The sequence below is a fragment of the Anopheles coluzzii genome, chromosome 2 (genome assembly GCF_943734685.1).
Source record: "Anopheles coluzzii chromosome 2, AcolN3, whole genome shotgun sequence".
Taxonomy (NCBI): domain Eukaryota; kingdom Metazoa; phylum Arthropoda; class Insecta; order Diptera; family Culicidae; genus Anopheles; species Anopheles coluzzii.
In genome coordinates, this window is record NC_064670.1 from 42,647,934 (window position 1) to 42,660,676 (window position 12,743).

General features: G+C 41.5%; 2 protein-coding genes across 8 annotated transcripts in view; one reads left to right on the top strand and one right to left on the bottom strand.

Moving 5' to 3' along the window:
* The window catches only part of LOC120948809 (uncharacterized), a 192,603-nt gene that overhangs the window by 16,657 nt on the left and 163,203 nt on the right, over nt 1-12,743 (top strand). The gene's annotated exons all lie outside the window — the stretch shown is intronic.
* The window catches only part of LOC120948808 (uncharacterized), a 138,060-nt gene that overhangs the window by 8,533 nt on the left and 116,784 nt on the right, over nt 1-12,743 (bottom strand). For 4 of the 7 annotated variants that reach the window (XR_005750980.2, XR_005750982.2, XR_005750979.2 and 1 more), the window contains 6 exons: nt 12,629-12,743; nt 11,525-11,624; nt 8,261-8,779; nt 5,845-6,057; nt 4,454-4,929; nt 664-876 (listed from right to left, as the gene is read on the bottom strand). The exon at nt 12,629-12,743 is cut by the window's right edge and continues 51 nt beyond it. Coding sequence is in view for 2 of the 7 variants with exons in the window: in XM_040365535.2 (XP_040221469.2) it covers nt 4,244-4,253; nt 4,454-4,929; nt 5,845-6,057; nt 8,261-8,779; nt 11,525-11,624; nt 12,629-12,743 (1,433 nt within the window). In the remaining 5 variants the exon portion in view is untranslated. Of the gene's footprint in view, nt 1-663; nt 877-4,228; nt 4,254-4,453; nt 4,930-5,844; nt 6,058-8,260; nt 8,780-11,524; nt 11,625-12,628 lie in introns of those variants that run through there. The other 3 variants (XR_005750983.2, XM_040365535.2, XM_040365534.2) reach the window with 3 other exon arrangements.

Below are 12,743 nucleotides of genomic sequence, written 5' to 3' on the forward strand. Positions count from 1 at the left end.
CAGCAGGGCGAAGAAACAAAACCGTAAAGATGGTTAAACTAGTAGATTGGTAACATGTAACACAACTAGTCAGCATTACAGCACAGTATGCACATTGCAAAGCGTAATTGATCAAGCGTACTGAGATGTGTTTGAGGGTACGTAGTGCGTAGTGTGTGGTAATGTTTGCGAACAAATTGCGCGGCTTCAAGCAGAACTCTAAAATACGTACTATTATGTGTATGGAGCATAGCACAATGAGCGTCGTTCTGGCAGATCCTACTTTACATACCGAGTGCGTGGTTTGCTTTGTGAGTAAAAGCATCTACAAAAGCGTTCAAATGCGTTGCATTATGAGTTATTGTATAAAAAGGAACGTGTTTTTTTATTTGTTTTGCTTCACCACACTATTTACTAGACCGTGCCGGCTCGGTAGTAGTGCAGTATGAAGGTTGTTTGAAATATTAGTCTTGTTACGCGATTGCTATTGTTACAGCAGCGTTAGTCTTTTTTTTTTTGCTATACTGCGGAACTATGCCCCATGTATGATGAGCGCAGCTCACAACAGTGAACGCGAGTGCACCAAACGCTTAGAATGTTTTCGAACGTAAGCAGCGCCTCCCCAAGCTCTCTACTACCTTCGAAGCTTTCGAAAATTGGCACGTTGCAAACGGGTGCTACTACCTCTTGCCGGCTTGGACGGTGCTGGTGGCGATAGGGTTTATCGTGCGGGAACGCTTCCCGAGCGTGCGGAGAATGCGGCGACCCAGTGAACGGGTGCGGCCAGTAGTGCGTCACAAGCGTAACGCCAGGGATCACGCTTCCTGATAGAGTCGCGGCGGGGCCTGCTGGGCCGGCTGGTGCTGGACGAACTTGTTCGAGCGGGTGCATTTGTATCTCGAAAAAGAAGGAGGAAATGAAGACAGGAAGACAGGAATGGTAAATGTGTGGAGTTTTGGGGGTGGCTGGCGTGAGCTTGCTTGGTTGCTGGACAGATTTTAGTACGCACAGATAAAATGGCACCGTGTTCGTGATGAATGGATGTGGAATGGGTGTTTTGGAAGTGATTTTACAGGGGTATGAACTCGCACTGTCCACTGGTACTCTTTGCATTGGGAAAAAGGATTCAATTATTGCAAAGATACTTTCTGCATGAACTGGGGCACAACCAGTACTGCAAAAAAGTGTCAATGTCTTACAACTTAATTTTTGGAACACAATAGATTCAAATGAAAAATGTAAATTACTACATCACTCTGTACAACTCCACATGTCTATAGCATTTTATTAGACTAGACCCCTTTTTATTCAAATAACTTTTTTATCGCCTGAACCGAAATCATTTGTTACAGTCGAAAAAAGGGTGGTTTTTAATAGCAAAGTTCGTGTCTCTTATAGAATCAATGTCTCGGTTTTAGCGGCTATGCAAAGTAATAGAGCGTAAACCCGTTTCGTGAAGCTGTGTCTCGAAATTCACTATAGAAATACTAGTCTGACACATTCTAGAAAAAATGTTTGTTCACATTTGTGAACTATTACACTTAGTCAGGGTCTTTTTCAGTTCGCGGGCCGCAATGCATCGCAAATAAGATTGTTGAGGGTCATTTTGACACTACCTTTAGCCAATCAGAACGTTTCAATCTCGTTTTGATACTGAAATACTAAGTCAATCTATAGAATTGCTGCAGCCTTCTTATTATTGTAGCTTGAATTTTGTCTTTGAAAAGCAAAAACATTATATTTGATGAAAATAGTTAAAATAATATACTTATTTATTTTAGCCGTAGTTTGGAGACCCCTGCACTAAACAACAAAATCAAGTAAACCGCATAAAGTAGCTATCTTAGTAAATTGAGCTTTTTCTCTGTTAAGTAGCTTTACATAGAACTATAGAACTATTTTGCGGAACATTGCAGTTTAAGATAAAAAATAAAGTAAATAAAACTTTACTTAGGCTTTATCCAACAATTACGTACCACTAAAAGGGCCATTATGTGATTCGAGCGTTAGAGAAAAGTGTCAAAATGCTGATTTTGTATTATGATGCGTGTTTGTCAACTCGATTTGTTTCTTCTACGACATCTCTAACTGATGGAAGGATATGGTTAATTTATACTACACTAATTGCCAGTAATTTAACAACATGCCCGTGTCATGGGTTCAAGCCCCGAATTGACCGTTCCCCCATACGTAGGACTATATTGCTATGCTAATCAATAAGTCACTGAAATCCAAGCCCATAGGTGGTACAGACAGGCAGGTCTTGACCGGCAACGGTTGTTGTGCTAAAGAAGAAGAAGAGTTGCTAGTAATTACATTCACAAAAGAAATGATTACTATTTACAGTCGTTGCCACCTAATTTTGACTCTAAGGCATCAATTTTTGATAGTGCGAATGAATGTTTGCCTCTAACGCACCTATTTTTGTCTGTAAGTCTTCAATTTTTGACTCTTGTTCGAATCATGACAATTTTACAAGGTGTTTAAGCAGATTTTTAATAATTGTTATTTCACATCGCATAAACAATACAAAAACTGTGTAAATTGATTGTTTTTTGAGAAAAATGAATAAATTTTATAAATTCACATCCCTTGTTTTCAGCTGAAAATACATGCCAATGCTTTCGCTCCATTAAAACTTCCAAAATTTATAAATCAATTGTTTTATTTTAAATGCTATCTATGAAATTATTCACTTCTTAACTTAATTTCAATAATCTAAGAACAAACAGTTTCAGAAATTACTTCAAAAATTATGCAAAAATTGTTGCGCACTGTCAAAAATTGATGCCTTCGAGGCAAAAATCGTGACACGTTGTCAAAAATTTGTGCCTTGGAGACAAAAATAGGTGAGTTAGAGTCAAAATTTAGCGGCAACGACTGTATTACATTAAAAATAAGTGTGGGAATAATACAATGAACAATGAGGGGATTATGTGAAAATTGTAGCACCGTTTCACTTCAGGACCGATTTGAAAAACAAAACTGATAGAAAAGGCTCCCAAAAAAAAAAAAGAAATATCTTCTTCTTCTTTTTCTTTTGGCTCAACAACCGTTGTCGGTCAAGGCCTGACTGTAACACTTGTGGGCTTGGCTTTAAGTGACTAATTGATTTCCTCCTATAGCAGAATAGTCAGTCCTACACATATGGCGGCACGGTCCGTTTGGGGCTTGAACCCATGACGGGCATGTTGTTAAAGTCGTACGAGTTGACGACTGTACCACGAGACCGGCTTTATACCAAACTTAAAGATTTATATCAAACTTAAAAACTGTTAAAACTATAAAAACATTTTTATAATGATTCTTGTGCTTCACGTTAACGTTTGTTTTGCAAAATAAGAACATTGACAGTGCAATTTGGTAGCATTGTCTCGGGTCATTGAATGAAATGTTCAACGGATCTTGAGACTTCTATAATACGGATAAAATTTCCGTTCGTTTAAAGTGGGTTTGGTTTACATTTTTCCGTTTGACTCAGATGATTGCCCGGAATGAGTACTGATGTTGTACAATTGTTAAACATACTGCGTTTTGGGAGCATTTTCAATACCGTGTTGAATAATTTGAAAAAGTTCTTCTACGCCGGAGAGTTGAACAAACAATATTATCCTTGCATTAGAATAGAGATGACTTGAAGCTGTTTTTAATGATCGGCATAAAAAAAAAATCCACACAGTCTGCTAACCTGACTAATTTTAAAGCCAATCTATTTGGAAGCACATTCAAGAGGGAAAACTATAATTACTTTAAGATAAATTTGAAATCGATTTAAATGTTTCTGCGTGTCTAGTGGTTTGGCTCGATTTTTGTTTCTACACATTTCAACATCTTGCCGCTGCTCAGGCACAGAGGCTGACTACACAACCGACGCGTCATAGCATTCTAATGCGAACCGATACTGTTTGCTTTATCGTTTGTTGCCTCATGCATTCTTAATAGCAAAACTCTGGCACTGTTAAATTGTTTACTGTTTGGATCAAGTTCTACCGGGGCGAATGCATCTATCACAGGAGTGGGAAAGGACGCCTACAAATACTCTTGCACTTTAGCTAGTCGCACATCATTGTCGAAAGTGTTCATGCCTAAAGGATGATGGTGTCTTGATCGCGCAATGGTAATAAATAGTGTGTGTGTGTGAGGGTGTTGTTGTGTATGTCTGCCAAACTATACTTTTGAGTTCGGTGCGGAAAAGGAACGCTCAGTCTAAACACACTACCAGAAAGGGTAAATCGGGGGGTGTACACATTGGTGCTTGATGCTTTCACTTCGAACTGGGTGTAGAGTGTAAACGCGCACACATACACGAACGCCATCGCGCTCATTGCGACAGTGGTGGTTGTGTGGAACGCAGTGTGTGCAATTGAAGGTGTACGTCAGGATGAAGAGTGAGGTGTAGAGGGGTTTCGGGAGAGGGGTCAGAAGAAGGTTAGGTGGGCTAGACAGGTCATGCAAAGCAGGCAATTCCGCTTACCTGTAGGTGGGCACCTTGGCGTCGAATTCGCACAGCTCGTAGTTGTTATTACCGTTTATTGTCTTGGTCGTGCCGGTTGCGGTGGACAGCAACGATGGACCGTTGTTGTCCTCCACCAGCAGGGCACAGTTGGAGTTAGTATCCGACTCACAGCCACCGGCACCCCCGGCCGGGCCTCCGCCTGCACCCGTCGTGGCACCACTGCTGCCCGCCAACGAGGACTGGCCACAGATGTGTTGCGGCTGTTGTTGCTGCTGCTGCTGCTGCTGCTGCTGCTGCTGCTGTTCGTTAATGCACGTGTAGAGCTGCTTGTGCTTGAGCAGCTGTTTGGGAGTGTTTTCTTGCGTCAACAATGATTCCCGCTCGCTTTCCGCCGACCCGACACGTGTCCTTTCGCGGTCCCGATTGCCTACCTTCGGTTCCGCATGGATGCCACCATTGACCGATGTGCTCGTCACTTGCTGCAATAAGGTAAACTGTAGCACACGATATACGCACACAAACACACATCACCCCCCAAATGAAGATGCGGATTTGGAACGACATTTGTTTTTTTAGTGATATCCGGAATTTTCGATCGTAAAGGTGATGTGTGCCGGGTATTTTCAATCAATTTATCAACCCGATAGAGGGTGCAATCAAACGTTTTAGGTTAAATATTTGGGTTCGGTGCAGGGTAGCGGAATTTTGTGAGAATGTGGGTTGGTGTGGATCGGCAGGTATCATCATATCGCATTGGTGAATCAGGAATCGATCCCGGTTGCACGGTGTTTAGTGGATAGTGTTAGTAGTACGGTAATCGATTTTATTGTTTTTACGTGGTATTGTTGGTTTTAATTGCGAGTGCGTGCAGACGGTGTTGCGTGCGGGTGTTGTAGGCGCATTCGGCGGATATTCCACACCAAGATCGTGCCAGGTTGCGTGCGAATGGCGTCGGTTCAAGAGAGAGAGAAAAGTTTTAAAATTGAAATCAATAAATTATGCAGTTCTTATATCATTGTGGAAAATAAATATTGGCCGGTGGCTGTAAAATTTGGCAATTTCTGTCAAATGTTTTTTTTCTTTAAATTGATGAAAGTAGGAATGAACAAATGAATTGAAAACTAGTGTGATGTTTCCTTTTTAAAATCACATTGAAATATTATTCAAGTTTATAATGTATTTTGAAGTCTCTACTGCAATCAATTAAAGTATTATTTTAAGGTGTAAATGATTTGATAATTTCGGTTTTTAATTAATTTTTATCCGGTTTACGTTTTTGAATATTGATTTTCTTTCTGGTAACAGAGAGCCTGTGCTGTGGTTTTTCTTGAACGGAAAAGCTTTAGTTGTTACATGTTTGCTTGGTAGCAAATGCTGCTCACAATAACAAACCGTTAAGCGTAACCTACCTGCTGTATCTGTTGCTGATCGCAGTCGACACCGTTGAGGATCGCGCCGGACATTTCCGTTTGCAGCAACTTGATCTTCTGTATCATTTCCTTGATCTCGTACCGCAAGATGCCAAGGAAGCATAGCTTCAGGAACGCTATCACGCAGTAACCGAGAACAAACAGTATATCAGCTGTATGTCGCAGCCAGGACACGATTCGTTCAGCGCAACCCTGTCAAGTAGAAGGTGGAAAGTGTAAATCAACAAGGAAAGGCTTGAAGCATTGAAGCGAAAAAAAACATCCATAATACTTAAATCCAATTAACCCTAACTTGTCACTAAAGCGCGTAATACAACTATGGAGCCTATGGGATAAATTTTGCTCATTTTTAAAGTAGATCTGGTGCTCTGCCACATGTATTTCCGCAGCTGTCAATTGTGGCATCACGTGCGTTCATGCACGTGAGAGCCCAGTGCATACGCTTGTTTTGGTAGCAAGAAAAACATTCGACCATTGCAATGAAACGTAAACCATTCGCAACCGTTGTTGGTTTTTTGAGGACATGCCATTTTCTGGGAATTTGAATACGTCCCCAATGAACACGTCCAGCGCACGTGCGCCCCATGGTTGATTATAATGTATCGAAGTGTGCTGCACCTCGCGCACCGAGGAAATATATAAGGCTAGTGGTGTATTGTTGTCGATAGCGCTCAGCCCAGCTGAATAATCGATTGTGGAAGACGGAACGTTCGCCGCACGATGGAGTGTGCGAAATGAAGTGATGAATACTATTTCTGGCCACTTGCTGGTTTACCATGGTGCGTGTGTATATGTGTTAGCCATTGTGCAAGAGGGAAAGCAACATGGCGAGTGTTAGTGCTGTCCCGGGGTTCAGCAAGGAACGATTTAATTAAAAGCAAACATGGCACACTGCAAAAGTGATCGCGAACAAAAGCTCACACTGTTGGGAATGAAAATATGTCTGGGTGGAAAAACAAACTCCACTGCAACAACAATATACCAATAAACGAAATAAATCGAAAGCTGCAAGTGCGAAGCTCTGTACTATGTGGAAGAGGTGAGTGGGGCTGCTAAAGTCGTAAAAGAAAATCGAACTGCCGCTGTTGACGGCGCGATGTTGGAAGGCAACCATCATCCGTCATGGATCGAATAAATGGGGTGAAGAATTCGTTTGTTTGTTTTTTTTTTTTGTTTTCGCATGGTTCGCTTTTTCTAGCACGGTGCAAGCAAAAGCAGCAGCATCACCGGAAAGTGCAATAAATTGCATCTGACGTTTCTTGTCGTCCGTGCCCCTCGGTACGGTTTTCATCGATCTGTGATTTCCTTTTCCAGCGATGGAGCTGCTTCGTTTGAGTTTTGCGGTGCACAATTTTCTCCCGTCGGAACGGTACCGTATTCGTGTACATGCGAATGCATTTTCACTGGCCTTATTTTATGTTCCATTTGTTGCAGCTTAATACTATTCTTTGTGCTTCGGCCCGCCACATCCTCTGAAAGGCCATTCATTTTGTGACGCTGGCCGTCTGTCAGACTTTTGTTTTACGCTTTTGTACTGAACTGGGTTTTTGTGTATGTATGTTTGTGTGTGCAGAACTAGGTCTCCGTGCCTGATCGTAAACTTTTTCAATGCAGAGATGTCAAATTCGTGATATCGATGTGACATTAAAAAAAGTGAATTGAAGAATGATCGTTCAAACAATCTCACGAGTCTGTCTGTCACGTCTAATAAGAGCGATTATTGTAGCTGTTAAATCTTCTTCTTCTATGGCACAACAACCGTTGTCGGTCAAGGCCTGCCTGTACCACTAGTTCGGTTTGGCTTTCAATGATTTATTAATTTACAGTCCGTAGCAGACCCCCGTACAGACCCCCATAGCAGGATATGGGGCTTAAACCCATGACGGGCATGTTGTTAAGTCGTACGAGTTTACGACGGTACCACGAGATCAGCCATTTGTTAAATAATAAGAATAATGTTATTGTGGTATACATGTGTACATAAATCGACAAATTTGTGATTGTACAATATGGTTGCAGAAAATAATTGTATATTTATGTAGAGAATTGAATTAGAATAACTAGTCGTCATGTCTTGTTATCAATCATGTTGAATTATGAACACTTGTGTGTGTTTGACAGTCCTGGCCGAAGGGAGGCTGTTTTTATAGCGCCAAGTTATTCATGGTAGTCTTGAAAAAGTCCAATACGTGACCAATTGAAGGACGTTTTCAATTATGACGTTTTTTTTATTTGACGGCCAAGCTTGGAGCTAGAAGAGGAACACAATTTGTATTCTTGATGTTGACAGCCTTAATTTAGAAAGGAAACGAAGACCCGCCCTTTCTACACCAACAGCTTGTTTCGCTGGAACAGATTTAATACAAGACCGTAGATCCTAATTATCATTTCTTACCTGGGGATATACAGCTCGGCATGTGACGATCGTTTTGATTTCTTCCGTTTCGCCCCCGGAAACTGAACTGGCACCGGCAGAACTACCGGAACTGCTACCGGTCGTAGAGCCGTAGCTGGTGCCGTGATTAGTACTGGAACTGAAGGTACTGCTACTATCACTGGCGCTGGTGCTACTGACTGCAGACTGGCCGGTCCCAGGCGCGCCCTCCTCGATGATGACACCATTTTGCTGCTGCAGTGGTTCGGTGCTTGCTCCGCTTGCACTGCTGCCACTGCTGGGAGCCGTTATTAGGCTCCAGGAGTCACTGAGCTCGCTAAAGTTCCGGCTCATCAGCAGTGTGTCCTTTATCGTACTAGCCGCCAGCTCGGTTGCGGCAGCGACGGCCGCCGTTGGGTCCTCGCCGCCCCGAAATACGATGGCGGAAGCGAGCGGACGCCGTCCTATGCTGATCTGCTCCGTGATGTCGGATGTGCAGCAAGACGTCGGGTATGTACGGTTTGCGTTGAGTGCAAAATCCTTGAAAAAATAAAATAAATTCAGCTTTAGTAAAAGATAACCAAGCAATTCAAATGTTAATCTAGCATACATCATTATATATGGAGAAGTGTTTTACAACTCGTTAGTAAACCTTTTGAAGGTATCTATTAACACACAATTTGCTGTATTGCTGTATGGTACCAATAGTTTAATTATTTTATGTTTGTACTTTGTATCGTTCATACACTAATTGGTTTCGAACTGTTGTTTCCTGTTCGAACAGTTTTTTCTTTTCCCTTTCAAGCGTCAAATGCTTTTGCTTTGGCTTCCTCGGCCCGCGAATATAATTATTAAGGATTATTTTCCTATCCAAACGTTTAATCCACTCGGGTTGGATCGTTTAAAAAATCGTAGAAAACAGCTCGGTTCGACTCTCATCGTCAGCTTTAGCTGTGTTTGAATTAGTTAGAATCGCCGTGGGAACCAAATCCAAGGGTGTATGGTGCAAGCCTTTGCAGTGCGTGGGGGAAAAGAATCCCTGGTAGCACAGGGAAGGAGGAAGATAATCTGAAGGTATGAAGTAATTAGCGTACCATTGAGGTCACGTTTTTGCTTGAACAGGAGATCTGCATGGTTGAAAGGAAGTGAAATAAATTATTCAAAACAGTTTATACTCTGTGAGGCAATTGGAACACTTATAGAGTAAATAACTATTGTGAAATGTAATATCAAGTAACAAATTTATTACAAAAACATTTGTACTGCCATTCGTTTTGTTCAAATCCGTACGAAGATGACAAGAAAGTTAAATACAATTGATCACTAACTTCCGAAAAAAAATGCTTAAATACATCTTGCATCATCCTGTGCTAAGCCCTTTAGTGGTACCGAGAGATTAAAATGTAGATTAAAAATAACGCTTATGGTAACGGATTACATGTTCAACCGTTACACACATTAGTCCATTTAGGTATCAATGTAAAAATACACACACACACATACATCTGCATATGCTTCTTTCAGCGAGCAAAAACTCGTTTCCAATTATGCTCTTTCAATCTCTCCTGTTTACACACAGTAATCGGTTTGAATGAGGAGGAACATGCAAAGGATTAACCACGGTGGTCGGTAAATCCATTTTAACACATCCTTCCGGCTGGCTCACATTTTACATACAATTGCGACTGAAGCAGAGTGGCCTGTTTTTCTATCTCTCTTTTTCTCTCTCTCTCTCTTTCTCAATCAACCACAGCTGTACCATCTTCCGATCGGCAAACGATTGGTATTTGTACAATGACAGGAAAAAGGTACTGCTTTTTGGTCTTGCTGTTAAGTTCGAACCACGAGCACATTTTGTGAACGTATAGGGTGGATTGTTTGTTGGGCCATTGGAAAGGAGTGTCGAATGTCGCGGTGCAGGGGACTGTTGTGTATAGTTTGTTCAGCTTGCGGTCGTAGTCAAATGAAACGTTTAACCAGTGCCATGTAAAACAGAGGGCCCTCTAAAATTGAACTTTTAAGTGGGAAGAGCGTGATCATAGAATGTACAAATGGAGTGGTTTATCCTGATGACCCAAAACCGAGTGCACTACGCTGTGCTATGCATAGTACCCATCGGACTGCCGGTAGTGCTTTAATTCATTGATTGAATGAGAATGGTTATCGTTCTTTAACAAAACAGAGGTTGGCGTAACACATTGTATTTGCTCCTAGTAGTGTCGAACAGTACATATGGTTTGAATCATTCGAGTTACCGACAACGAGGTGCAATGCTTAGACATCGAGTTGCATGAGCAAAACTAGAGTAGCTAATGAAATTTACTGTTGGCATGGTGCATGATGTAATGCAGCGAATGTTTTGCCAATATTGGAGTAAAGGGTCGGTAAATTGAATGTTTGGTTGTGTTGTTTGAACTGAGCGATAAAGGCTCAGAACATTAGTAATAGGCGCTAATTTCAGCTTTATTTCGATAACTCTATTGAATTGAAAGATACTTTTAACATTGGACGCTTTTCATAAACTAGAAACTAGATTGTCAACAAACTAGGCTTTTTCATTTAATTGATTGTAAGTCACAATAATATTTTGGAATTTGAATTCCATGCTCCTAGGTTCTGTGATTAATAATTAATAATCTGTTTTACTAATGCATTATAGTTGCATTAAACTAAAGTTGTTGAATTTACAAAATTTGAAACTTCAAAATTTGAATTCCAGAAAAGCAATGATGCCAAAAGAGATGTGCCCAAGATATAGAATATCATATGTTATTCCATGTTCTTTTGGCGCATTGAAGGTGACAACTTCTTTGTACGAATTGTAATGCTATGTAAATTGATTTACGAAAAACTTTCACCAGCCTGCCTCGGTTGCTGGGTTCTAAATATAAGCTTTAATTGCAGTTAGTAACAAATCGCAGCCCGACCCCAACTTCACCCTTTGAACTTCACCCGTGCTCCGGGCAAGTGTATGTGTTTGTGTGGTTGAATATATCTGCATCTAGATTAAGAGCTTACAAGCATTCCAACAAATCCAAGAAACTAAAATAACTCACAACCACCACCAACATTGACTACCCCTTTTTCACGTTCGTAGACACCCCATCTACCCTTCTGCTTCAATTCATACATGCTTTACGTAATACACGGCTGTCGGTGTCCGGAAGACCCAGCACCGAACAGCCAGCACCGAAAATAATACGATCCCAATCTTAATACCGCACTCGCACTGCCGCTTAACACGCGCGCAGGCTTGGTCCGACACGAGCCTCCAGCCATACTTACTTGCGGTCCAGTGACTCCGCAGCATCGGCCCTCGTTCTGTAACCGGTCCCATAGCTCCGTCAGCTCCGGCGAATTTCCATATTCATGCGCTAGCCGGTATCTGGAATGATAAAAACGGGAGTGCATCAAGTACGTAACGTAAACACAGCCGAAAGTTACAGCTAACTCTTATGGCCGCGGGCTCTGGAGGGAGCTTGTGGCAAGACCGCGTGCGGCAAGTGTTGGGTGAATTTTGGGTAGGAAGTAGGTGGATCGGTACGACAAGCGGTACGAAACGTGAGTTGCGATGAGCAATATGTTGAACGAATTTCCTGGTACTAAAATTAATGCAACTCAAACGCTACCAAAGTCTATGGCGCCTTCCATTTGATACTTTTGTGCGCATGGGAAGAAACAATATTCTCGCTCGGTGTACAGTGTACCCCGATCGTGAGATTACAGACGTTTTTACAGGGGAAGGGATGGCGTAAAGTGAATCCGTTCTTTGGTCCCGGATGTGGTGACGGGTTTTATTCGAGCAGCGAAAGTTTTTGCTGTTTGTAATCGGTTTTGCGTATTTTTAGACATAAAGCAGTTGCCATTTGGAGAGGCGGCTTCACCACAACGGTACGGATCGGCAAACCGGTGTCGTGTTACCTAGGCCACATAAATTCGGGAATAAATGTCCTATTTTGAAGGGATCTTGGGTTTCGAGGCTTTTGGAAAGAATAAACAAACAATCTCGAGCGGTGGAGGGGGATGAAATATGATTGCTGATGTTATTGTGGGAGTACAAAAATGATGTAAAAATGAGACTATACTCTATAATGGTATATGTTAACAACGGTATTTTGTTGAATGCATTATTGGCAGTTTGAATAATTCATTAGTTTAATTGGTAATTCATGGCACAGCCAATAGACATATTTAAAACTAATTTTGAAAATAAGTTCTAACATGTTTCGGAATTTATTCACGTTCATATGTCTGCTCCATAATCGTCCTCAACGAAAAGCTAACTGTGTGAAGTTTATATTGTTTTGGACTATCATAATAATACAGTGACACGTTGCATTTCGATAATATAAATATTTAACACATTTAGTGCACAAAGCACCCACTTACTTTAGCATCGGTTGCAGATCGTGCATGACTCGATCGAATTTGAACATCCAAAAAATGCCTAACATTGCGTCCCCTATCAACAACACGAGTAAAAGTAACCAGTAAGCGTTTAACA